General features: G+C 46.4%; 1 protein-coding gene across 2 annotated transcripts; it reads right to left on the bottom strand.

The window, feature by feature from the left end:
- Positions 1-63: 63 nt before the first annotated feature.
- On the bottom strand, positions 64-27926 carry TKTL1 (transketolase like 1). Of its 2 annotated transcripts, none has more exons than XM_004286699.3 (13): positions 27757-27926; positions 22973-23090; positions 19300-19397; positions 17491-17682; positions 17282-17409; positions 15869-16062; positions 12609-12770; positions 8467-8623; positions 6816-6946; positions 5038-5121; positions 2707-2806; positions 2458-2577; positions 64-1177 (listed from the first exon to the last, which is right to left on the bottom strand). In XM_004286699.3, exons 1-13 carry the CDS (start codon positions 27888-27890, stop codon positions 1005-1007), a joined length of 1791 nt encoding a protein of 596 aa, XP_004286747.1. In that variant the 5' UTR covers positions 27891-27926; the 3' UTR covers positions 64-1004. The 2 variants fall into 2 exon arrangements, 1 of the variants encoding a protein (XP_004286747.1); XR_004480441.2 differs by having other exon boundaries at positions 1063-1177; positions 1382-2577.

Genomic DNA, 27926 nt, shown 5'->3' with positions numbered 1-27926 from the left:
GGGCCTATCTTTAATTTACCTGGCAGGTATTTTCTTCTTGTATTCCAGGCACATGGCTTACATGCTCAGAGCGAAATTAAGGAGTCAGCTCTGGGCTGGCTTTTCAGGCTGTATACTGTCCTCTAGTGGTGCATCTCCTGCCCAGTACCATTTCCAGGGCTTGTTAGGGGACTTGGCTCTCTGCTGGTTTAGATAACAGCTCCTTCCTCATTTAGGATTTTATCAAGGAGAAACCAAATTACACATACAAGGCACAAATGCAATAAAGCAGGCAGCCGGTTTGTAATTGCTCTATTAACATTAACTAGCATGCTTAGCAGATGAGTACAACTGAGATAACAGTTTGGTTTGGTCACTAGGCAAATGAGACATTTCTGAGACCTCCCAGGAGAGTGCCGTGTGGGGACTAGAACGGGTTGTGTCCTCTCTTCACAGAACCGTCACTGCAAGCAGCACAGGACATACTAGGAGCTTTCCCTGCTGCCCCACAGCCTCCTCACGGAAGAGGGGAGATGAAGGCAAACCCCAGAGGAAATTCTAGGGCAACTGCAGCCACACAGTACCTGGGAGGCCACAGGTAGGATGGCAGCCGGCGAACTGAACTGGGACAGCAGCGCACAGCGTGGCGTACAGTGCTGCCAAACCTGGGCAACTGCGGGCTACAACTCAATTCGCATTTTCTTTACTCATGACACACATTTAAGAAACTGTTACCTTATGTTGGTCCCCAGCCCAGTTATCTGTAGTCTCATCAGAAAATTTATTAGGTGGTTGTTTTGTTTGCTGTTCTGTCACTTAAAACCTTATCTTATAACCCATATTTATGATTCAAAGGTGAAAGTTACTCTTGTATACGTAGTTATGGCTTAACAGGAAAGTAGTTAACTGGCTTTGCTTTTAAAAAGAATAAAGCGCAACAATATAGATTTAAGTAATGGTTTGGCAATAAGCATAAATGAAAGGTAAAGAGGCCAGTCTTTACCTGCCCAAAGCCAACAGCTATTTTAATTCATTAAAATACACTTCACAGCCACTGTGATTTGTCTGGCACTGATTCCAAACATACTGAGCGGCTCATTCGGCTTTTCGCTCCGAGGTGCTCCTGGCACTGCCAGCTGATGGACCAGGATATCAGGCACCATGGATACCGCTGCACAAACAGCCTCCCCGATGCCACCTGGAGAAGCAAGGGACATTAGGCTCTGCTCTGGAAACAGCTAGTCAGCCTTAAATCCCCATCACATAGAGGCCTTTGAATTTGTGGTTCCCAGGGAAAAATATCTTTCACTGGCCGTTGATTCATAAACAACCATTCCCTGACTGACCAGAAGCATTCTCGTTCAAAAGTGCAGGTCTCCAAATTGCTCCCAGCCTCACTTACGGCAGGGGCTCTTTCCACTGGGGCTCCAGGGATGCAGGCGTCTGTGGAACTCAGATTCTCAAAGCTGTCAGGAACCTACGAACTGGATGCCGGCTTCGGAAGGGCCGGCTTGCAAGGCTGGCCCCGGGGTGGTGCCCGGGCAGTGGGCTGGTGCGAGTGCCCTGCATCAACAAGACACTTTCCCTACTGATAAGGGTGGTCCCTGTGCCTGGACTCTGGCGCCACAGGGTGGTTTAGGGGGCGCACCTGCTTTCCTCTGGGAATCGGGAAGTTTGGCACGTGCCGGGCAGCGACCAGCCCTCAATGAAACCCGGGGCGCTGAGTCTCGAGTGGGCTCCCTGGGTCTCCAGGGAGGCATCTGTCACTGCCGGAGAAGGGAGAGTGCTCGGCTGGCCCCTCATGGGAGGGAGAGGGGAAGCCGAAGGTGTGGGGTTCTCCACCCCCGACCCGCGTCTTCTGTCCTTGGGGGTGCTGGCGCATGCCCTGTCCCTGTCATCAACCTCAGCCGGGAGGGCACTGGAGTGCTTTCCTGCAGGTCACGGGGTGTTCTTGGGGCCCCTGACACGCAAACACATGAAGCTCCCCACTCCCTCCTCTGCCCCACCTGACCTTCCCTAGCCAAACACTGCCCAGCCCCCTCTCCCTGGCCACACTTTTCCTGTGTTTGCTGTGTTCTCTGCTTGCAAGGCACCATTGCCATTTTTTTGTGGGGGGCAAACTATTAATCATTCAATACTCAAGAGCAACTGTGAAGCTTCTTATGACGCCTCCCCTCACAATGCCAAGTTAGACACTCCTCTGCACTGCCACTGAACCAGCTACCCGGGGACCAGGCACTGCACACTGTGCTGAGCACACACAAACGAGGATGGGCATGGCCCCACCCTTGGCCAGCCAGTGTAGGCGGGCAAGAGATCCTATACCCATACCGTCGCAAAGAGCGAGTAATACAGGTTGCTGGGTGAGTGGTTGGCTGGAGGTGCTGCCCACGATCATGGCACACCTCTGGTCAAGGAAAACAAAAACACGCTGCACCAAAGCAGACTTTCAAAGTGGTCCCCAAGGCCTGCACACACCTTCTGAAGAGTGATCCTCCACTGTGATAATCTGGCCACCTGTGGCTTTTGCGTTGGAGATGACGGTGGCTGCATCCAGGGGTTTAACAGTAAACAGGTCGATGACGCGGATAGAAATATCTGGAGAACAGAGACAACCAGCTTGGTGTATGAAGCAGACTCAGAATAAAAGACAGATTGGGGCCCACAGGCAGCCCGAGTCCTACCACTCCCAGCTTGAACTTCAGCATTCAGCAACAACCAACTGACCTTCTTGCTTAGAAAGATCATCGGCGGCTGCTAAGGCTTCATGCAAAGTCACTCCAGCTCCAACAACTGTGAGCCTGTCGTTGACACTGTTGCGGACGACCTGGTGTTGCACCCACAAAACAAAAATGCTGTGCTTACTACACACAGAGTGTGTCTCAAAGTGGAGGACCCTCTGCTACAGTGCTTTCCTGAGCCTGCCAATTTCACCCCTTAATAGCTCACTGTAAAAAAGGCCGAGTCAGCACACTGACCAACAAGGACATATTCTTTTTAATAAGCCCCACTTCGTGTTTGTTTAACAAACTCACCTACTTTTCCTCAGGATTCAAGATGCCAAATTACTAAGTTCTTTTACAATATGTATGCAAAATGACCCTTTAGCAAAGCAGGTGGATTTCCAACTGGGATGTGAAAGGCTGAAGGCCGGAAGCGAGTTGTACAGCCCATCTGCTCCAGAGCATGGACTCACACCCACCAAGGGGTCTGAAAAGGCACCACCTCTGGACTGCTTGAACATCTTGTGGGGCACTCACACAGGATGGACTCCGATCATGAACATGCTAATGGGGACCATTTGGAGGCATTTTTGAGGTGCATGCCCAAGTGCCCCGTGAAGCCTGTGCATCAGTGGACCCCTTCTGTGGCTGTGGAAAGCAAATCTCAGAGCAGGAGGAACTCGCCCAGGGCAGGGCTGAGACCAGCAGCCAGGCCCATCTGCCTTCAAAGCCCATGCTCCCAACCACTCGCTATTCTGTAAGCAGACAGGGTTCTCTGCTCTTTTTTTCATCGTTTTGTTTCCTCCAAAGTCACCCAACCAAAGGCATCTGGAAGTCTGCACTGCATTCCTCTGTACAGCTTTTGCTGTAGCTTAAGAACCACTGCTGACTACAGATATTCAGGGCTTCAAACCACCCATCCCCATTCTTCGAGAATGTTCTAGCGTTTTCACACACACACACACACACACACACGTATAGATACATACATATACACATATACATACACACACCTACGCCCCCCTTTGCAAACCCAGCCCTTGAATTATCCATGGCACGCATATTATCACACACGTATTAACTCACATCAGGAAGTTACTTCATTTTGTCAGGACAGGACAAACATCAGGGGGGGAAAAAAAAAGAGAGATATGAGAAAGCTTTGAAAACCATATGACTATCACGAAGACACACTCCCCACCGCCCCTGGAGGCAAACATATGGCTTTGAGTTAAACATGGGAGTCAGGGAACAATAGTGTGAACGTGTAGTTCACATTGCAGTGAATAGTACAGCTTCTCCATTCAGCAGGATGGAGCTCTGGGGGCTACTGCCTGCTCTACTGTGGCACTGAAGCCATCCCGCGTTCACTCTCTCATTCTGAGCACTAGCCGCTGTGAATTCTGGAGCAGCCTAGCCCTTAGCAATCAAGTTGGAAGTCACCTATTACTCTTCAAGAGTGGCTATCAGTCTTCCACATACTTAAGGAGAGTATTAATGATGTTCTAAAAGGCTTATAAGATAAAGACAGGACAGAAAACTTTCCTATGCAGTATGATCTCAACTAAGATATACACATATATATACGTGTATACAGAAAAAGCCAGGAAGAAAATGTGCCCAAATGTCTGTAAGCACTGCTCTCTAGGTGGTGGGCAATCACTTATTTTCTCCACAGACGCTGCTGGTTTTCTGCACGCACAGCTCCGACAGGCAGGCACACAGACGCCAGGTCGCCGTGGGGGCGTGAATCCTGGGCTCCCTGAACGCCTTCTCTGGCCCTCAACTACAAAACATGGCTGGTTGCTGACAATCTGTGCTTCTAGGGCTCTCTCAAGGATGCAGGAGATAGGAGGCACCTTGCAATGCCAGCCTTTATCAGCAGGCCTGGGGGCGAGGCCACAATCCGTGTGAAAAAACAACCTCAGGGCCACACAATGGCCAGAGGCAAGATGGTTCATATTTGTTTGTTATATTCCTGGCCTTGGACCTGCAAAACCAGAACCTAACAGATATACTATTCATCTGAAATGGGTTCTATTATTTTGTTTAGCTTGAGGCTGTGATAAGGTACAGCAAAGCAACAAGTTGTTACCAGCTTATCTTTAAGGGCTCAACAAAGAGACTCCTTTCAGAAAGGAGAAAAGTTCAGTTCAGGCTGATACTGGCAGAATGTTCCTTCCTGAAGAAAAGCAGGCAAAGGTCACGAATTTTTTTTAAACTAGTGCAAAGAAAGAATGAAGCGTCAACTGTGGATGTCTCTAGCACTGGCTTCAACAACAGTGCTCTCCTCATGAACTGATACTGGAAGACACTGGAGAACTTAAGGCCTTACCTTGGCCCGTCCAATCTCAAAGATTTCATCTGGGGTGTAAATAACTGCAGTTTCTGGCCGACTGATCCGAATGTAGCACATCCCCTACGGTGTAAATGAACACCAGAGCCACAGTTTAGAAAATCAAACTAAATTTCCAACTAATAAACCTCAAAAAGAAGTGGGGGAGGACCTAACAATTCTTTGTACTAAAAACAAAATGTGCCTTTTGGAGTGAGGGCCAGCTGTCACGGGGTCAGGTTACTACGAAGGACCCTGCTGGGTGCCCTGTGACGAGCCCTCCACACTGTGCTGGCTCACCCATGTAGGAAAGCTTTCTCAAATATAAATCGATGTGTTGTGTCTCCACAGAACATAAACGTGGGGCAGGAGCACTGACTCACCTTGAATAGAAAGCCTACAACACATGGGAAACAACTTTTGTCCCAACAGCTTCTAATGCTCCATCCTCAGAAGTACCTTAGACACCAGAATCTAAAATGACTATTTCTCCAACAAAAAGATGTAAATACGTTTTTTATCACCTTGAACATATAAACAGGAATGTAAATGAATACTCAAATGTCTAGAGTATTTGTTAATTTACATACATATTTAAATCATACATGATAAACCAATATATGAATTTAGGAACACTGATTCCTTTTGTTCATTTACATGTTATGAACTAGTTCTATTCGGTGTATTTTTATGAGGTACAATTGACTTAAGTGGAGCATGCCCTGAATTCTGATAAGTTATACACCGTGTAACCATCTCCTGAGTCTGGATAGCATTTGCACCTGCCCAGAAAGTTCCCTCATGCCTCTCTCCCGTCACTCTCCCCACCCAAGAAGCAACCTCTATTCTGATTTCTGATTTCCGTCACCACAGCTTTGTCTCTTTTGAACTTCCCACAAATAAGATCCTGCAGCACACAAGATTGCACTGTACATGCAAGGACATAAAACAAAAAAAATCCAGAACTATGTGTGAGGCCACCTAGGTTTAAAGGAAAAAAGTCAAAGAAACTCATGTCTCTAACACGTTGGAAATGCTTGGAACGGAACTTGCACAACCCACCCCAACTGTGCCCAGGGTTGCCCGTGCAGGGGCATGGGTGTGTGCAGGGCTGCAGGGTGAGGTGAGTCTGGCGACCGCTAGCTAGAGTGGTTAGAAAGATAAAGATTCTGTCCCGTAGCCTCTGCTGCAGCTGGGTTCTGGACAGGAGTTAGGCTGTGTCCATCTGATGCCCTTGGGTGAGACTTCAGGAGGGGCAGGCAGGGCAGAAGCCAGACTTGTACCCGTCTAAGCTGTTTCTGAGGGTGGGACAGGGCTGGGAACCCCAGGGTTTGTCTACAGTGGCCTCCCACTGGCAACTGTCCAGTTTTCTGATATCACGAGGTGGCAGCTGCACGGGCTGTGTCTAAGGCCAGCACATGATGGCTTGTCGCTGGAGCCCACTTCCGTGGCCCTGCCAAGGGCTCCCTGTCTCAGAGCCCCAGAGCACTCCCTCCTTCTTGACCCAAGACCCATCCGATACAGGTCATCAGGGGTTCGAAATTCTTCTGCACTGTTTTTTACAATGCGAATGTATTCATGTTCTTCGTGGTTCATCACCCTTTTTTGGGGCAATGGTTCTACTTTTAAAAGGAATCCTACAACCAAATTTCCTATAACGAATATCTATCTTCTTTATGCTGAGAAAAAAATGGGAAAAAAAATCAAACCATCAGTACCAAACTAGCATCAGAGCCCAGAAACATTTTCTGTCTGCACCAGTGTCCCCTTAAAAATACCTTGGTATTGGCCGCCAGCAACACAGCATGCTCCGTTGAGATGGCATCGCTTGGATAGAAAATAGTGCAGTTCGGAACCGTTCGGAACATGGCCAGATCCTCCAGGGCCATCTGGGAGGGGCTGTCTTCACCTGAGAAAGCAAAGCCATAGGCCAACAAAAAGATGAGCCTACTCTCTGTCAGTCAAGCAAGTGTGCTGGCATGGTGGCCACCATCGCAGCACACGCCACTGCCACACTCCGCATGAGGCTCCTCACTGACATTGCTAGCAACATGGCATAGGCCTCTTCTTGGCCCCAAGCCTCGCCAACACCTGGCACACAGTCACAGTGCTGCTGCCCTAAGTGACCCAACACTCCTCCCTGAGCACCAGGCCTCTGGCCCTGTTCTCTTCTCCCTAGGAGGCCCCCTCAGACTCTGTCATTTCTTCTCTGCTCTTCTACCTTCTCCATCAAGAGACTAAAGTTTTCAGACTCAAATGGTCTCATTCATTTCTCATGGCCTTCAAAGTAGCTGAGCATTACAGAACATAACCTTTGGGGTGCCCTCGGGGTGCTGCTGGAACTCAGGGGGCCTTCGTGTGTGGGGGAAAGAAACTCTGTGGAAAGAGAAAGCCCAATGTACACTAGGGTGGCCTAGCTCTTCCAGCTAGGAAGGGAACTGTCACCGTGTACACTGCCTGGCCTGGGACTGCTGTCTCTCCTCAGAACCCCAGCTCCTCTGGGCTGGACCTAGAGCCACTTCTCCACTTAGCTGAGTTGAAAACTTACTCCTCACCCAGCCCCAGGCAGAGAGCCCAGACCCCCTCTCTCCTTGCTCTCTTCCCCTGCATCTGGCCCATCCAGAGACTTCTTAGCCAGTCCTGCTCTCCCAGGAAGTCCCCAAGACGACACCCAAACATGCACTTCCAGCTCTTCCCTCCAGCATGTGGCAGCAAGTGCCCCATCTTTCTAGACTCCCCATTTCTGTCATCCACGGACACGACTCCCGGATGTTTCCCAGGCAAGAAACCCCTGGGGACTGGGGTTTTGCTGTTCTTGCAGTCTGAGACTCCTCCTTCTGTCAGCAATGTTGAAATCTTTCTTCAGGTTCTCACAGATTCGCCCGATTTTCTATCCACTGCTAACACACACCTCGGTCCTCCTCCTGGCTCCCGTGTTTCCCACAGTTTCCATGTAGCCCATCCACGGTTAATGCCCATGTGTTGGGTGCCTCGAGGTTTCCCATTCTGTCCAAGCAGGCTGCTCGGGCCAGCAGAGCCCTGGCAGGCTGTGCTCCTTGCTTTGCTGTGCCCATGCTGCTCGTCCCCACTTAGACTAAGGCAACCAGAGAGCAGTAAACAATTCGGTGATGCCAGGGTGACCCAATCCCTACCTAGTATGTGGTTTGACAAAGAAGAGGCACTCAGGACAGATAATTATTTCTTGGTGACAGAAAAAATGGGCACTTTTCAGTAATACCAAGAGATCAGCTCAAAAGTTACCCAGAGTGTCTGGAACTTCTAGAACATGACACGGCTTTTTTCAAAAAGGAGGTTATGATAACCGAACATTATGGAACCTTAAGTACGCCGGAAGTTCAATCTCTTACAGGCTAATCTTTCTCTGTAGAGGAGGAAGGCGATTAAGATGACGGCATTGAGGACTCATACCTATGGATACCCCGCAGTGGGACCCAATAAGGTTGATGCTGGTTCGAGAGATGGCTCCCATCCGGATCTGATCAAATGCTCGGGTCAAAAAGGCAGCGAAGGTGCAAAGAAAAGTAACCATCCGACCACGGGTGGCGCATCCCAGTGCCACGCTCACCTGCAACACAAAGAAGGTGAATCAGAATGCTCCCGGACCCCACTGCCCCTTCCGTTCCCCAGCACAGAGTGTGGGGATCTCAGGGAAATCTCTACTCTGCACCCTCTCACCTTGCCACCCCTCCCCCAGGCACCTACCTGGGAAAAACCCAAACCTGGCAAATCCACGGTGTCCCCTGAATGCTGCCAGAAAAGAGAGGAACTGCAGTGCTAACCCTGCTCCTTCAAATCCAAGATGTGGAAGCTCGGGACACTCAAGGCCGCCCTGCAGTCCCCGTGGGTCTCCTTCCTATTCTCTTCCCCTACCTTCTGTCGCCTCTCTCCCTGCCCCTTCGCATGCTTCCCCTGGGCACTTCCGGGGGCAGAGAGGGGAACAACGGAGGCTCTCCTATCCCATCCCCACGTCCCCACCGTGTCATTAGGAGACGGGATAGACCAGTACCTACTTGAGGCCCCCACTTGCCCACCCTGCTGAACCTCATCCTTCTCCTGCTTTCTCAAGGGCACCTCTGACCGTGCAATTATTCCCTCCCCTCCCATGTTTCCTCAGTTTCTCCCCCTCTGATCACTGAAGTGTGTGCTAGTATCTTCCATCTTCCCCCCTCACTTTCACCTTGTCCTCCCGCTCCAGGTGCTGCCCTTCGTCTATGTTCTCCTTCACAGGAAACTTCGCACCCTTCCTCATTTCCCACTTTCTGCCCGTTTCCCTTCATCTAGGCTGCCATTCCCTGTGAGGGACCCAGAAGCTGCCAAATGCAGAGGTCACCTGACCCTGTCTGCATCATATCTGACCTCTCGGGAGCCTCCAGCACTACAGACCACCCGTCTCACTGAACGCTGCTTCTCCTGCCCAGGCTGGTTCTGCTGGGCGGGGCACCTAGACTGAGTCCTGGGGCTCGGGCCACACTCCTCCTCATCTGTGCCCTCCCCGGGAACCAGCATATGGTCCCATTGTGTCACTCTGATGTGCTTGATGCTAACCACCCCTCCCTCTCTCTATTCTTCACCTCCCCTGGAACGCCAGGCTCACATACCCTGGCAGGTTTCAAACTAGAAGATGAACATCTTGGGGGTAAACAAAGACCGTCCAAGGGCAACATGGCCGTGGCTGGTCTCAACATCAAGATCCTTGACTCCCACGTCTGTCTGCCAGCAAAAGGGCCCAGGGCCTACTTCCCGCTGTCTCCCTGATAATCGCCTCCCAGTCACTGACTGCCAAAAGGCGCTCTCTCACCCACATCGGGTCCTTCAGTCGGGCAACATCCTGGAGTGTAAGAGCTCCGGATCAAAACAGAAAGGACAATTCGAAATAATCATAGCAGCCTTGAGAAACTACAGAACTCAAAAGGTTGGATAACAAATTCTTTTTTAAGTCAGGGGTTTTCCAATTCTTTTAACAAAACTGAAAGAGAACCTAATGCAACTGTCAACCCTTTATAAATAATTTTGCACCGACAACTTTACATGAAAGATCACTGTGTGATTTTTGGCTTATAACTGGGAAGGAATTCAAATGAATTGAATGATGTTGCCACAACAAAACTCTTTCCCTTCCCATCACCTTATTTATGTAAACAACATCTCTTTGCACTTACATCATTAAAATACGAATAGATTTTGTTCTGAAACTCGCCTCATTCTAGCTTTAAGTGTACTTAACCAATGCTACACAAGCTAATAATTATAACTGTAGCTCAATCCAGAAGAAAAAAAATTGTAATGCTCCAAGGCCTATGGACATAGGAAAATTTTTAAAAACTATCAGCGTATATGCATATTTTTATTGCAGAAAAGAGCTGTCAATAAAAGGCTTTCCTGCATAAATATATTTGGGGAAGCAGAACGGAAATAAGAATTCAAGTAGAAAAATGGATTTAATTTCTGACAAAGAGAGCCTTCATGTAATTGGATGATTTGAGTATTAAAGTGTCACAAATTTCAATATACGGGAAATTATATCCTTTGCATCTACTTAAATCTGTGATGAAAAATTTAGATGTTAACTTAAAGCTAGGCAGAAAAATATCTAGTTTAGAAAAACACATTCAGCAGTTTGGAAAGCAAACACATTTGGAGATAAATGATCTATCCTCTAACCTACCTGGCACCCCCATCCCCATTCTAACAGGTACCCTGACCCCCCCACCCCAGGGCCCAAAGAGAGCTGTGTTCCCAAAACCCATTCCTCCCCCAGTCTTGTCCATCTCAGGAAGCGACACTCCTCTGTTCCCAAGTGCTCTGGCCTATGCCCTAGTGCCAGCCTTGGTTCCTGCCCTGACGCCTACCCCATGGCATCCTGCCGACTCTCCTGTCAAAGCTGATTCTGGATGAGTCTGCTTCTCTCCAACCCCACAGCTACTGTCCTGGTCCAAGTCGCTATCTCCTGTCACCTCCCCCACTTCCCCCAACAAGCTATTCTCCACACCGGCCTTTCTTTCTGCTCCCTAAACAGTTCAGATTTGGGCATGCCACAGAGCTAGCTGGGCCCTCTGCTGGGAATACCGTCCCCCCAAGATCTATGCATGACTGACTCCTTGTCACTTAAGTCTCAGCTTAAATGTCACGTCCTCTGAGACCTTGCTCCTGACTGGCCCTAGTCATGCTACCACTGTAGTCACCAGTTTCACCCAGTAGCACTGGATACTACCCACTTGCTGGCTGCTTCTTTATTCATTTTTTTCAGTTGCTGATTGAAAGAATCAATGAGTTAGGAAGCAAGCTTTTTGATAGGCGGCTTAATTCAGAAAATTATGAATTGTATTTTTTTCCATTCAAAATGGAAACAGCTTAGCTTAATGAGACCCACAGAAAAATGTACATATTCTTACAATTGCAATGACCTACTTTACTGAACAGGGGGGGCTTAAATTCCAACACTGACAGGGCCAGGGAAGCACCGTGAACAAATGAGCGGGCCAGCAGGATGCAGGGACATGGTGAGCTGGCTGTGGACCCCCATCTAAATGGGGCCCCTGCTTGGCTCCAGTTAACTGGTGGCAGGCAGGAAGGAATGTCGTTCCAATGTTGCCAGATCTTCCCAATCTTCAAGAGAATCCAGAAATTTGGATTCCATATAAAATTTCCTGACTTTTAAAAGCTGGCAGCTGGGACTTCCCCGGCGGTCCAGTGGTTAAGACTCTGTGTTTCCAACGCAGGGGGCGCGGGTTTGATCCCTGGCCGGGGAACTAAGACCCCACATGCCACATGGTACAGGCAAAAAAAAAAAGCTGGCAACTAATTTAAAATATTTGTAAATACTACTTGTTCCAAATACAATATCTCTGGTGGTCACGTAAGGCCTGCTGGCCCACAGATTTCTGGCCAGTGCTGTTTTTGGCCTCTACGATGTGAAGGTACATGTGCGCTGGCCTCTGCACTGGCACAGAGCTTTACAAGTCAAGGCGTTTACTTGCACAAACTCCTTTCTCTCTCTTGAGGGGAGTGTGTGCAGATATGTGCATGCATAAGAGACTCCTGCATTAACGTCATCCTGGGAAGAGACTGAAGCACAGATAAGCAGAACAGCTCTACCTAAGGCCACAGCACTACTGACATTCTTGAGGCTGCAATTAGGGCAACATTTGAATATCTAGGATATATTAGGCCCCATGCAACAAGGTGGAGAGAAAAACCACAGTCCCTTGTAGCTTTCACTCTATTGGCCTCTGGGATGTTGTAGGATTGCCTGGTTGTGGGATGGGCAGGGCAGGAAGAGTGGGGTCACCTAGAGCTACCAGGGAGCTGTGCATGCTTTAGGCCTGGAGGCCTGAGGGCAGATGGCTGGAGCCCCTCCCTGCAGTCCTGGAAGTCACCCCTCAGACTCTGCCGGGCTGCTCTGTACTTGTTTCTCCCGACACTTTTTTCCTCCATTTCCTTTGCTTTTATAAGTGGAAAGAAAAACTGTAACCCAGCACAGGCCTCCTATGTCTGGTGGGCCACTGTTTGTCAATGAGAAGGCTCCAGATGGATGTTCCCAGCATACATACCATGCTTTGCTCAGAAGAACACTCAACGAAGTGCTCAGGGTGTTCCTTCTTGAATATGTCAGAGAAGGTGGAGTTCTTGCTGTCACCGTCCAGCACAACGACTCTGTCATTTGCACGGCCCAGCTTAGCCAGGGCCAGACCACATGCTTTCCGAGTAGCTATCTGGAAGTTAAACAGCAGAGTTTCTTAGAATGGGTTTAAAAGGAAGGTGAATTGGTAGAATTATAAATTGTCATCTACCTTAATGAAGAAAGAAAATTTGTGATTCACCAATAATCTCCTTTAGGGTAATAAAAAAGGACTGCTAGCCAATCTTAAATCCATACTTGGCTCACTGGGTAACAATTTCCCCCAAATAAATTTATTCTTCTGTCCCATTCCTATAGTTGATTTAAAAATTTAAATTTCCCAAAATGCAAATGCCTCTGTGAGTGTTTAACTATAAAACTGATGACACTCACTGTAAATATTAAAATGTAGAACTTTAGAAACATAATACAAATAATAAACAATTCCATTAGGATATTGTTTGAGATTGGACTCAACCTATGGATTAATTTAGGGGAGAACTGACATCCTTACAATATTGAGTTTTTCTATTAAAAAAAACAAGGTTTGGCATTTCCTCAAAGAGTTAAACAGAATTACTACGACCCAGCAATTCTACTTCTAGGTATATACCCAAGAGAAAAACACATCTATACGAAAGGTTGTACACAAATGTTCACTGCAGCATTATTCACAATAGCCAAAAGGTAGAAACAACCCAAATGTCCAGCAACAGATGAATGGATAAATAAAACATATGATATACCCATAAAACGGAGTACCGCCACCCCATGGATGAACCTCGAGAACACAGTGCTAAGTGAAATAAGCCAGACTCAAAACTTCGCATATTATATGATCCCATTTACATGAAATGTCTGGAATAGGCAAATCCACAGACACAGAAAGTAGATTAGCAGTTACTAGGGGCTGGGTGGGAATGGAGAGTAACTGCTAATGCGTATAGGGTTTCTCTTCGGGATGACGGAAATGTTGTAAGATCGAGTGTGGTGATGGTTGCACAACTCTGGCAGTATGCTAGAAACTACTGAATTGCACATTTCAAATGGGTAGATTATATAGAAATCTATAGCTTTATATATCTTTATTATCTCAATAAAGCTGTTATTTAAAAAACAAGGTTTGCCTCCTCATTTATTTGTCTTTGTTCATTCATCTAAACACTCTTAAAAATATTTTTTAAAACAGGCAATTCATGTAGATGAGTACAAAAGTCAAGTTATGAAAGAATATCGAGTGAAAAGGCCATCTTCCTCCCACTCTCCCAGTTCCTCTCCCCAGAGGGAAGGGAAATGACAGGTTTGTGTAGCATCCTTTTGGCAACGGTCTACTCACAAATACTTGGTGAGCATCTCATGCATACAAGGCATGTGAGCTTCTTTTAGGACTATAGTTTTATAAGTATCTTAACATAGACCTTATATACTTAAGTTTATTTTTAGTTATTTTAGTTTTTACTGCCACTGTAAAAGGGATAACCTCTCCATTTTATTAATATAAGAATCAATCTTTGCATATTAGTTTTGCTACAAGCTCTCTTTCTGGACTCCTCCTATTTCTAACCATTTTCTGTCGATTCTCTTGGGCTTTCCAGACATACAACTCTACCACCTGCAAAAAGGCTTGCCTTTTCATTGTCAGGACTGAGTCTTTTATTGTTAATGATTATAATTTCCCCCCTCCTAATACTGGTGAATAATATGCATTACTAATTTGAACTTCACTGATTCATATACTTCTTTAAGGTACTGAGTTGAGACCGGCGAACATTTTATTTAGAATTTTTACATCAATATTCATAAGTGAGGTTGGCCTGTAGTTTTTTCCTTTGGGATAGCACTATAACATTTTGGCTTCATAAATGTCTTTTTCCATATTCAAGAAGGTTTGAAATAGCCTAGGAATTCACCTATTCCTTGAAGGTTAAAATTAAGTCACTCTTGCAATTTAGTGAGCCTGGCACTTTGGAGGTATATAACTCTTGGACAGTTTTCTCAAATTTTTCTATGGCTGTTGATCTACTTAAGTGTTTTGTGTCTTTTTAGTCAATTTTGGTATTTTATGTATTCCTAAAAGAGATCCATTTTTTTTTACAGGTTTTCATACCAATTAGCATAGTTTTCTCAAAATTCTGTTTTCTGCATCTGTGGTTGTCTCCTCTAGCGACTAATTTTATTCATTTATGATTTTCATCTCTGTAAGTAGGCTAGATAATAGTTTGTCTACTGTATTAGTAATTCAAAGAGCCAACTCTTTGATTTGTGTATGAATGTGACTTCTTGTTCTTTAATTCATTAACTTTTTACGAACTGGCCTGTTTCCTTAATTTTTCCTATTAGTAAAATATGAAAAGCTTCCAAAAAATGAAAAGCTTCCATAATCCCACCTACCTTACAGACATAAACACCTCATCATAATCAATGCTGCAATTGACATTCATTCTATTCTGCACACTTGCACAGGTGTTTCTGTAGGATAAATTCCTGTGAGTTGCACTGCTAGTTTGAAGGGTATGAACAGCTAAAGTGTTAACACATATTACCAAAGTAGCCTCTGTTTATATGTACTTTTCCCTTATTAATAGCATTCTTCCGCTTTTAAATTTGTTTTCTAATTTCTCAAATAGTCAATTCATTTATTTTACACCCATATTACCAGGCTAAGAAAACGTAGGTAACACTCAAAATGTCCCCAAATAAATAAATATTTCCTTCCTCCCAGGCTCGCCACCTTATTTCCTTAGGCTGTGAAGACCCTGCATACTTTGAATACAAAAGTGGTAACTAAAAGCAGAAAGGCTTTATGTTCAGGGTTTCGTGCCTAATTTGTTTCCTTTTTGAAGAACTGGTCTTTGATGAATTGACGTGTTTCCTTGTGTAATCCAGGGAATAAGCCCAACAGATCAATCCAGCCAGGCCCCCATCCTTTGAGAAGACACAGAAGCAAGCAAAAGTTGCATAGCAATGGACACAAATAAGCAGCGACTGACTGGTAAGAAAATTCAGACCTGAGTTAAGTTTGAAATTAAAGAATAAATATCAGAAACAGTAAAGGAGAAGGTAAATCCATATTTGTTGCTTATAATCTTTAGTTAAATATCACATCACCTAACAATTTATTCATTCCTGGAGATCAGAGTAAACAGAGTCCTCTGTATTTAGGAAAAGCAGAGAAAAAAGCAGTTTGCCTACCATGTCACCGACATTGTAAGCAGGTGGAGAGGTCATTTCTATATCTGTGATGTTGATTTGAGGTGAGTCTTCAACAGGGGGTTTTGGGTTAAGCTTCTTCTTGGTCTGTATCTGGCTCTCAATTAGTTTGATAATTGTTTCCACTCTTTCTTTTGGCATTGACCTTTCATGGCAATTTTCTGCATCCTCAACATCTGCAACCCAATGGATAAAACACATTCATTCCCTAAGTACCTAATGAGCTCCAATTTGGTCATCTGAAAGACATCCAGATGGAGAAGATGTCAGCCACAGAGTAAAAACCTGGCACAGGGGGCCTGAAATAGTACTACAGTCGCAGGAGACAGCCTTGACAAAGGCCGAGAGGCTCCTGAGGGGGCCACTGGCCCATGTGCTGGTGAATGGAGGGGAGAGAGGGAGATGAGGCTGGACAGGCAGAGCAGAGCATGGAGGATCTTATGGGTATAAGGAGTTTGAGTTCTGTCCAAAGCAAGATGGGAAACCACTGACGGGTTTGGAAGGGGGATGGTGACTGATCAGATCCATGTTGTAGAAGGGTCACCACAGCAGTCATGTGGGGGCTGGCTTGGGGAGACTGCAGTTAGGGAGAGATGACTGGGCCTGGGCAAGAGAGATGGAGAGGAGCAAACAGATTTGAGACGTATGTCAGGAGCAGAATCAATCAGAATCGATGACAGACTGGGTATGTGTGTAGGGGGCACATAAGGGAGAGGTGGAGGCAAGGACAATACCCAGGTTTCTTCCAGGAGCAAACTGGTCCAGTCATCATTTACTGAACGGGGGTACCAGAATAAGACTGTATTTTGAGAAGGAGTCATAGAAGAGTTTTATTCTAAAATGTCAACACTAAAAACACACCAGGAATCACACCTACTGCAACTATTTATACTTGAGATGAACAACTTCAGATGTCCACTTTGAAATCTGCAAGAAGACTTTCAAAACCCCCTCCCTTCCCCGACCCTCAGTTCCACAGTTACCTTTCCCAGAGGCGCTGCTTTACTAGTGGCCTGTGTGTCCTCCCAGGTAGCATGGGAACAGGCTAGGGTGCTCGCAGGCACATACACTCATGTTTACGTATTTGTTCACGCTCAGCCCCCCTCTGGCTCTGCACTCTCGTGGAGATGGCTCCCTGCTGGTCGTCTAACTGACGGACTATCCTCTCAGCCACTCCCTCGCGCTCGCTTGCTGGGGGTCTGGACTTCCTCCCCCTTGCCCTGACCAGATCTGCTATCTACAAGCATGAAAAAGAGCAAAAGCGCTGGGCGCACGTCACAGGCATAATCACCGTGCATGAAGTCAGCTGTCTGCCCAGCTAGACTAAGCCTCTCTCCACCTCATACGCTAGGCAGGTTTTTGATAACCACAAGCAGGAAAGCAACACTTCCTTACGTGGCATGCCGTGGCCCCTGAAGGTCTTGGCAACTACAGCAGTGGGCTTGCTCTTCACTTGAGCCGCCTGCTGGAACACATGGCACAGTGCCTCCACATCGCGGCCATCCACCACGAAAGTACTCCATCTGTCAACCGAGAAGTGGGCCAGGTTAGAAGGCGAAGGGGGGATGGGGCAGAAAGAAGGTGCCACAAAACAGGACAGTTACCCAAAGGCTTCACAGCGCTTCTGAAAGAGGTCTACACAGTGCTCGAGGGGCTGGGTGCCGCTGTGGCACAGGTGATTCACGTCAAAGATGGCCACGAGATTGTCCAGACTGTAGTGGGAAGCAAAGGCCATGGCCTCCCAGACGGAGCCTTCCGAGGACTCGCCATCTCCAATGAGGCAGAACACCCGGTAGCTGGGGCAAGCCAAGAGATGTTAGGACCCTGCCTGGGGCTCCTCTGGGCGGCTCAAGCAAATATATTTCATGGAGAGAAACAAAGGAGGAGACTGAAGCAGCTGCTTCAGACCTAAGACAATTTTCCTTGTCAACGCTGCCCAAATGCCACAGCTGAGGAAATGCAGCTTTAAAAGCTTGGGCCTCACGACACGGGCTGCACCTTTGGCTAGTCTTCTCATTCTAGCTGTAAAAGTAATTTCTACATTCTTCTGCCACTCCTCTGGGCCCAACGAATAAGAGAAGATGGGGAGAAGGCAGCTCCCTTAAATGCCCAAACGTTTACATATATGGTTTCTTGATAAGCTCCATGTTAAGCACTGCTACCTTCTATTTCTGATCTTACAAATTTATATAAAATAATAACAATCAAAACATCCGACCTCAGGAGCGTTTGTTCTGTTATAAATATTAAACTCCTCCGCAGCAGAAACATGAAATGTTTAAACCACTAAAACACAACCCAGACCCCCCCAAAATGCTATAAATGAAGTATAAAAATAGTGATTAACCACAGGATAGGGACTAACAGAGGCAACAGTGAGAGATGCAAAAGGTCAACTGTGGAGGAAGAACAACAAAGTGCCTCCAGAGGGGCCACCTGGGCTGGAACCTGGGACTGAGGGGCTGCAGACTCAGGCACGCTGGGTGAACCATGGGAGTAGAACATGCACACCATCATGGCCAACCCTGAGCCCCCCAGGATCCTCCATCTTGCTGCTCCTACATCAGCAGCACCTGGGCACACACCCCTGCAAGAAAGGCATGGATCTGCCTGTCTTCAGGAAGGTGGACCATTCCAGAAAAAGAGACCTTTGATTAACATGTAGGGGTCCCCAATGGAAAGGCAAATACACCATCTGTTCACTCTATATTGAACCTCACTGAGATATGGGAAACAGGAAGATGTATCTCTTAGTAAAAACTTGAATCCTAGGACTTCCCTGGTGCTCCAATGGCTAAGACTCCATGCTCCCAATGCAGGGGGCTCGGGTTTGATCCCTGGTCAGGGAACTAGATCCCACAGTGCTGCAGCTAAGACCTTGCATACCGCAACTAAAGATCTCGCATGCCGCAACTAAGACCCAGCGCAGCTAGCTAAATAAACAAACAAGCAATAAATAAATGTTTTAAAAAAACTTAGACTTGAATCCTAATAAACTGTTTTCTTTCTTTTTAAAAATATTTATTTATTTATTTTGGCTGTGCTGGGTCTTAGTTGCAGCATGTGGGATCCTACAGTTGTGGCATGTGGGCTCATAGTTGCAGCATGCGGGATTCTTACTTGCGGCATGCATGTGGGATCTAGTTCTCTGAACAGGGATCGAACAGGCAGAGCATTAGGGAAGTCCCTAATGAACTGATTTCTATACTGCAGGCAGCACTTAGGACCCAAAAGGAGATGCTAGAACAGCATCATGAAATATGATTTCTTTTTACTCCTTGAATACTTGGTAACCTGAACTTTTAACACAATCACTGTCTTCCCAAACTAATAAGCGATAAATAAAGCCAAAGTGCTGGGGGAGGGGGTCGGGGGGTGGGAACAGTTAAGTGGTTTCTGGGTAAGCGCCTTACCTGGCCTTGTCAAAGTACCTGCCAGTATATGCCATCCCACACGCGATCCCCAGTCCTTGCCCCAGCCATCCAGTTGCCACATTAACAAACGACAGTCTCTGTAAGAGAAGGGACCAAATGAATCTACACACCCTCATGCACCCCAAAGTGTCAGATCAACGTCACAAAGACAACAGAGTCACACGTAATCCAGCTGGTGAGGGCAACTGGAGCTCTGACAACATAGAAGTGGGAAGCTTCTGCACACAGCAGCCTAAACAGAGCCCAAGAGCAAAGCAGAAAAAAAATATAAGCACGAGTCTTGCCATTTCCACAAGACCTTTTATCTAGTTGTATACAGACCAGATATTCAATGTTTTTGGAGAATATGGACTCTTAAATAGAAACTAGAAACACTGAAGAAGATTTCAATTTCCCTGGTTTGTAAAACTCAAGTCAACTGAGATTTGAGAAGTGGTGATGTAGGAGGTTATGCTAGAAATAAATCACTTTCTACCACCGCTCCATTTATCCCCACTGACCTGCTTGTACGCACAGGCTATCACTGTCCCATGGAGAGAATGTGGCCCTATGAGGGCCACAAGGTGGTGCCAATGCCAAAGGTCTGCTGCACTAAGGCCTCACTCACTCCCAAGCTTCTGAAGAGATATCAAACTTATTCAACACTTCCGCTGCCACCATCTTGGCCTGGCCACAAACATCTCTTGCCTCTGTCAGAGCAGTGGCCTCCCTGCTTCCCTCCACAGTCGTTCTCAACACAGCCACCAGGCGGAGTACGATAAAACCGAAGTCCGCCCTCAATTGCTGCGGAGAACTGTCCAAGGTCTTGTCATCTAACGTCAAGTAGGGCTCAAGTTCTTGCAGTGGCCTGTTCACTCCAGACCCCCATCACCTCCCACTGCTCCGGGTGCCTGGTCTCCTGGCTGTCCTTTGAACACGCCACGCACATGCCTGCCTCAGGGTTTTAGCAGGTGTGGCTCCCTCTCTGCTGAGTGCTCAGTGCTTGTGCCTAAATAAGGGCACAGCTTACTCCCTCACACCCTCCAAGTCTCTGCTCAAATGTCAACACCAAGGCTTTCCTGGACCATCTCTTTCACCTAGTACCTGCCCTCCACTTCCCTTGGATCTAGGATACTCAGCACCATCTGACATGCTATTTCTGGATTTGTTTCTTGTCTGCCCCCTTCCTCCATTCAGATGTCAACTCCATTCAGAGACTGGTTTGTGTTCTCACTACCACGATGAGTGGATGGTACTTGTTCGTCTCAGATTCCTCTCCTGTTTTGCTCCACCCTACTGTTCTGCTCTTCCTGGGGCTCCTGACCTTCCTTAACTTTCTCTACGTGCTTTGTGCCCTCACAGATTCCTGTTTTGCATCTCTAGCCCCAAGAACTGTCCCACTGAAGTCTCTCTTGACAACGTCGCTAGCTTAGTCTTTCTCCTTACAGCTCCTATTTTACTCCTGTAACAAGCTCTGGCTCCCAGGTGCCTTATGTGCCCTTGGAGCGAGCCTGCGCTCTACACTCAGACCAACTCCACTTCCCCCCAGCTTTAACGCGGGGGACAAGTAAGCCCACTTCCATAAGGCTTTGCTCTCTGGGTATGATGGTGAGGAAAGCCCCGTTCAGGAAGCAAGAGGCTGTAGGATTAATTGAGAAGATTGATGGGGCATCAACATGATGTCTGGTATGGTGGAAGCATGCCAACATGGGTTCCCTTTCCTTTCCCAAGAATCATTTCGCTGTGGGGGGGACACTCACAACTGGGGGCCAATAATAAAGATGCACACAAGCTGCTGAAGGCACCCAGGAAAGAAAGCTTTCTCTTCCTGGTGGTACTTCTCATCTTTGTCCTGACACAAAGTATGCTTCAAGAACAAATTTACAAGAAGGCTTTTTGGTTACTTCCCAGGCCTCCTTGGCTAAAGAAAACAAAAGAGCTGATAAAACAAAAACTAAGGCCTGGGTGGTGGACGGAGAGATCATGAGCACCTCAGTCAGTGCCATGGCCAGGCCTTAGCCAGCGGCCTCCTCATGCAGCTGTCTACATAGACACTCCTGCCCCGGGAGCACAGATTATGGAGACCCTGGCTTCTCGGCCTCTAGCAAATCCATTTACTCCATTCCCAACCAGAGCCAAGATGGACTATGCTCCTGAGTGTTTTCTTTTTTAAAAAAACTAAATTTATGGGCTTCCCTGGTGGCGGAGTGGTTGGGAGTCCGCCTGCCGATGCAGGGGACGCGGGTTTGTGCCCCGGTCCGGGAAGATCCCACATGCTGCGGAGCAGCTGGGCCCGTGAGCCATGGATGGTGAGCCTGTGCGTCCAGAGCCTGTGCTCCGCAACGGGAGAGGCCACAGCAGTGAGAGGCCACCAGGGAATTCCCACATCTTTCCCTTTTTTTAAAGTAAAGCTCTAAACACCCATACTTTGTTTGTACACCTATAGTTATTCAGTTTTTATGATGAAGGAAATTCAAGCTTACAGAAAAGTTGTACAAATAGTACAATGAAGTTCCATATACTCTTTACCTAAATTCGTCGACTATTACTAATGGACTTCGTTTGCTTCATCTCTCTTCCTCTACACACACGTTTTATTTATCCTTTGCCAAACCTCATTTGAAATTATGTTTTAGACACCAAGACAAGGATCACAACTATGGCTCCAGGTATTCTGCCTATACTCTGCCTCTGTCTTTACTTCCCGCTGCCCAGATCTGGGGTTTCTATTTGCACATGTCGTTCTACCAGTTGAGCTTTAAATGCTTTGCTCAGAACACAGCAAACTTTCAGACAGCATCAAAAGAGCTGCTTGTTCTTCTAGATCGACCTTGCTTTTAATATTTCTTTTCTTTCCTGTCCCCCAATGTCATGAGGTATCTCGTACTATAGCCTAATGAGAAACTCCTTATTGGTATCAGGTCAGATATGCAGAGAAATGGAAGAGAAAGCTGATGGACAGGTGGGACATCCCTCCAAATCAAGCTCAACGTTCCTCGAGTTCAACAAGTTGGATTCACTCATGTGGCCCTCCTCTACCCAGGTGGCAGAGGATCGGAGCAGCACGACCCTGACAAGGGGGGCTTTAGTGGGGTAAAGTGAGGCAACCATCAAAGGAAAAGAAGGACTGCCAGCTGCCACAAGTCTTCCTTCCCACCACGCAGCCCTCACTAGAACACCTTTTAGATCTTTATGAGGTGCCATGGTCTGAATGTTTGTGCCCCCTCCCCAGAATCCATTATGTTGAAAACCTAATGCCCAAGGTGATAGTATTAGGAGGTAGCAGTCTTTGGTTAGTGATTAGGTCATGAGGGCAGAACCCTGAAGAGTGGGGTTAATGCCCTTATAAAAGAGACCATTTCTCCTTACATCACACGAGGATACAGTGAGAAGTCTGCCACCAGGAACAGGGCCCTCACCAGAGCATGACCATGCTGGCGCCTTGATCTTAGACTTCTAACCTCCAGAACTGTGAGAAATAAATTTCTACTGTTCATAAGCCACCCAGTCTCTGGTGTTTTATTATACCAGCCTGAACAGATGAAGCCATGAGGCAAAGAGAGAAGCACCAAAAGGATAAACAGAGGCCATTTCAGGTCTTGTTGCCACATGGTGGCTTTTAAAATGAGTTCAGGAACCAAGTATCTGAGCATGGGTTCTTATGCCAGCTTACCTTGGAGAGGACGAATCTGTCATTGTTCGGGTTCTCCGGGTCCGTGAGTTTATACCTCATGATGTAGAACAACAGCACGGACATGATCTCAGATGCACTGCTGCACAATATGGGGTGGCTGAAAGACATGGCACAGGTCGTTTCTCACAGGCAAGTGACTCACCAGGGACACATACAGTGCATGAGGAGGGCTTTCAGCACATGGTCTCCTCAAACTGGAAGCAGCAGTCATTTCTCCCAGCCTGAAAGAATCCAGCCAAGGGAAAGGGATGCTGGGCCACTGCCCACCAAGTTCACAGCTTTTAAGGATGCTTTGAGGCCCTGGAACCTCACAACTCCTCTCCCTGTAGGGAGCAAGACCACACAGACCAGCCCCCTTCTATCAGTGGAGCACCAGCATACTTGGGGAAGTTCGCCTGGTGACTCTGTAAGCATTTGAGTGTCATTTCACTTGTATGAATTCATCTGTGATATCATTAATCAGAAATTTCACAAAGCAGAAATAGACCCACACGTATGTGGTCAACTAATTTTTGATGAGGGAGCCAAGAATACTCAATGCAGAAAAAACAGTCTCTTCAACAACTGATACAGGAAAAATTGGATATTCACATGTAAAAAAATGAAACTGGACACCTATCTTATACCACTCACAGAAATTAACTTGAAATGGATTAAAACTTAACCGTAAGACCAAAAACCATAAAACTCCTAGAAGAAAAACATAGGCACTACACTACTTGACCTGAGTCTTCACGAGGATTCTTTGAATCAGACACTAAAAGCAAAAGCAAAAGCAACAAAAACAACAAACAAAAACCAAGTGGGACTGAACAAAACTCTTCATGGCAAAGGAAACCATCAAAAAAATGTAAAAGCAACCTACTGAATAGGAGAAAGTATTTGCAAATCACATATCTGATAATGTGTTTATATGGAAAATATATAAAGAAGTCACACAATTCCATAACAAAACAACAAAAAGTCCTCTTAAAAATGGTCAAAGGATCTGAATAGGCATTTTCCCAAAGAACACATACAACAGGCACATGAAAAGGTGCTCAACATCACTGATCATCAGGGAAATTGCAAGTCAAAACCACAATGAGATATCCCCTCACACCTATCAGAACGGCTGTCATCAAAAAGATGAGTTAACAAATCTGGCAAAGATGTGGAGAAAAGAGAACCCTTGTGCACTGTTGGTGGGAATGTAAATTAGAGGAGCCACTATGGAAAACAATATGGAGGATCTTAAAAAAAAACAACAACAAACAAACCACCATATGATCCAGCAATTCCACTACTGGGAGTATATCTGAAGAAAATGAAAACACTATGTGGAAGAGATATCTGCACCCCTACGTTCACAGCAGCACTATTTACAATAGCCAAGCTATGGAAACAACTGAAGTGTCTGACAGATGAATGGACAAAGGAGATGTGGTACAGATATATAATGGAACATAATTCAGGCACAAAAAGGAAATTCTGCCATTTATGACAACATGGATGGGCCTTGAGAACATTATGCTAGATGAAGTAACTCACAGAAAAAGAAATACGGTATTATTACACTGTGGAATCTAAAAAAAACCCCAAACCCAAACTCATAGAAAAAGAGATCACCAGATTTGTGGTTACCAAAGGTGGGGGTTGAGGGGAGGAGGAACTGGATGAAGGTGTCGAAAGTTACAAACTTCCAGATATAAAATAATTAAATACAGGGCTTCCCTGGTGGCGCAGTGGTTAAGAATCCACCTGCCAATGCAGGGGACACGGATTCGAGCCCTGGTCCAGGAAGATTCCACATGCCGCAGAGCAACTAAGCCCATGAGCCACAACTACTGAGCCTGTGCTCTAGAGCCTGTGCTCTGCAACAAGAGAAGCCACAACAATGAGAAGCCTGCACACTGCAATAAGGCCCCTGCTCACCACAACTAGAGAAAGCCAGCGTGCAGCAACGAAGACCCAACACAGCCAAAACAAACAGACAAACCCACAAAACTCCACAAATAAGTAAATAAATTTTAAAAATAAATAAATAAATACTTGGGATGTAATATATAACAAAATGACTATAATTAACACTGCTGTATGACATATTTGAAAGTTGTTAACAGTAGATCCTAAGAATTCTCATTACAGGGAAAAAACATTTTTCCATTTTCTGGTATCTATGAGATGATGGGTAATAAATAAACTTACTGTATTTATCATTTTACAATATATGTAAGTCAAATCATTATGCTGTATACCTTAGATAGTGCTGTGTGCTCAATTACATCTCAATAAAACTGGGAAAGAAAATTTAAAAAAAATCCAACAAAGAAAACGCATTCTACTTCCTAAAATGAATTTCTTTTAGGAAGTGAATGGTCAGACCGAGAAGTTTCTCGTTGTGGTGTAACTTGAGGCCCTTATAGAATGAAGAAACTGCTGCTCTTAGAAAGCAGCCTGCATGGGAGTCCAGACAGTCTGCCATTAATTAATAAGGGGAGGAGGTGGCAGGGCAGAGGACAAAACCAACTCCCTAGAGCCCTGCCACGCCCCAAAAGTCAGAAGAGTAACATTTTAAGCCCAGCTCATGTGTATTAATAATCTCCCCTTTCAAGTTTCACAATACAGAAAATGGAGAGTTAAACCTCTTGCCTTTGCAAGTATCCCAAGTGGATAATTTGGATTTAAAAGCTGTTACGGATCTCTTGAGAAAATGCAAACTGTTATTAATTTTGAAGGTGAAGGGAGCAAAATGAAAATGTAAAAAAAAAAAAATCCAAAACCATGCAGGTCTTAAACTCATTGACATTGCCTTTTTAAAGTTACAGCACAGGCTGGAGAACAAAACTTAAAAAAGATATCACACAAACTATTTTATCTGACCAGGACAGGGTGAAGTTAGAAGTCAATAATAGAAAGAAAATGGTAAAATTCACACATTTGTGGGAATTAAACAGCACACTCTTATAATAACTTTAAATGGGGTATTATACATAAAAGCATTAAATCACTATACTGTACACGCGACACTAATGTAAGAGTCGACTATACTTCGATTAAAAAAGAAAACAACCTTCCCCCACAACGCACTTAAACGAACAATGGGTCAAAGAAACTTCAAGAGAGTTGGAAAGTATTGAGACAAATGAAGAAGAAAACATAAGACACCAAAATTTATGGGATGTGGCAAAAGCAGTGACAAGAGATAAGTTTATAGCTGTAAATGTTTGCATTAAAAAAGAACGATCTCTGGGAATTCCCTGGTGGTCCAGTGGTTCGGACTCGGCGTTTTCACTGCAGTGGACACAGGTTCGATCCTTGGTCGGGGACCTAAGATCCCGCAATCTGCACAGCGCGGTCAAAATAAATAAATGAATAAGTAAATAAAACTTAAAAAAAAGAACGATCTCAAAGAAGAAAACCTAACTTCACAACTTAGTAACTAGGAAAAGCAGAACTAAACCCAAAGCTACCAGAATGGAAAACGTAATAGATATTATTGCAGAAATAAAAGACTAGGAAAGCAATGTAGAAAATGAACCAAAACAAAAGCTGGTTCTTTGAAAAGATCAACAAAATTAATAAGCCTTGGGCTTCCCTGGTGGCGCAGTGGTTAAGAATCCGCCTTACCCCACCAGGGTTCGAGCCCTGGTCTGGGAAGATCCCACATGCCGCGGAGCAGCTAAGCCCATGCGCCACAACTACTGAGCCTGTGCTCTAGAGCCCGCGAGCCACAAGTACTGAGGCCCGTGCGCCTAGAGCCCGTGCTCCACAACGAGAGCCCTGCGCACCACAACGAAGAATAGCCGCCCCCCCCAAGCCCGCACGCGCGGCAACGAAGACCCAACGCAGCCAAAACAAAAACAAAAACAAAAGCCTTTAGCTAAAGTAAGGAAAAAACAGAAAATTACTGAATTTACTAAATCCGATTTGAAATTACTAATTACATTTCAGGAATGAAAGTAAGGATATAACCACCGATTCTACAGACATAAAAAGGACTATAAAGGACTGTGAACAATTGTACGCCAATAAATCAGTTAACCTAGAAGAAATTTTTAGAAATAGAAAATCTGAATAAACCTACAATAAGGAGATTGAATCAGTAGTCGAAAAGCTCCGTGACAAAAAAAACACTTTGAACCTGATGGCCTCACTGGTGAATCCTCAATCCTCCTCCAACTTTCCCCAAAAACTGAAGGGAACACACTGAAACTCACTCTGGGGCCAGAACTGCCTCCACACTAAAGGCAGACAAATACCTTCGGGGAAAACTGACGGCTGACATCTCCCACGAATACTGACGCAAACATCCTCGACAAAACACCAGCAGAACCAACAGTCCCCTTTCGCTCCGATTCCTACTCGCCTATTACTTTCTTCTAGGCTTTATTTCCTTAACTCCACGTCCTGGGTCGGGACCCTGGCGTCGAGGACAACCACTCACACGGAAAACGCCGGGCCGCTCCCGCTCCCACTCTAGCCGGGCGGACGCAGGCGCTCCGCCCGCCGGCCCGCGTCCCGGCTTCTCTCCGCGAGCAGGAGAGGCCGGAGGCCCTGGGCCGCCACCGTCGGCCGGCCGCGGGCCAGCGAGGCGCGGTACCTGAGTACGTGGCCAGCGGCGGCCACGAGTGTGCGGGTGGCTGCCAAGCCCTGAGGGCCTGAAATGGGGCCACTAAATAACGAAGCGCACCCCGCCCCCGACGGCTCCGTTCAACTCTCTCCCCGGCCGTCGCCGCAGGGCCGGCCGCGCAACGACCGCAGCTTCGACCAGGGCGCCGTACCGAAAGCCTGAGGCGCAGAGGGTCCTGATGGCGTGGAGGCGCAGGCGATTGGCCATGTCTCGCAGCACCTGCAAGATGTCCTCGTCAATCTTGGCTTCTTCCGCCATCGTTCCGCTCGCCTCCTGTTCAGCCATAGCTGAGATCTCGCCCACGTGTGAGGAGCAAACGGC

Source organism: Orcinus orca, chromosome X, assembly GCF_937001465.1.
Source record: "Orcinus orca chromosome X, mOrcOrc1.1, whole genome shotgun sequence".
NCBI lineage: Eukaryota > Metazoa > Chordata > Mammalia > Artiodactyla > Delphinidae > Orcinus > Orcinus orca.
This window is presented reverse-complemented; position numbering and strand designations above follow the sequence as displayed.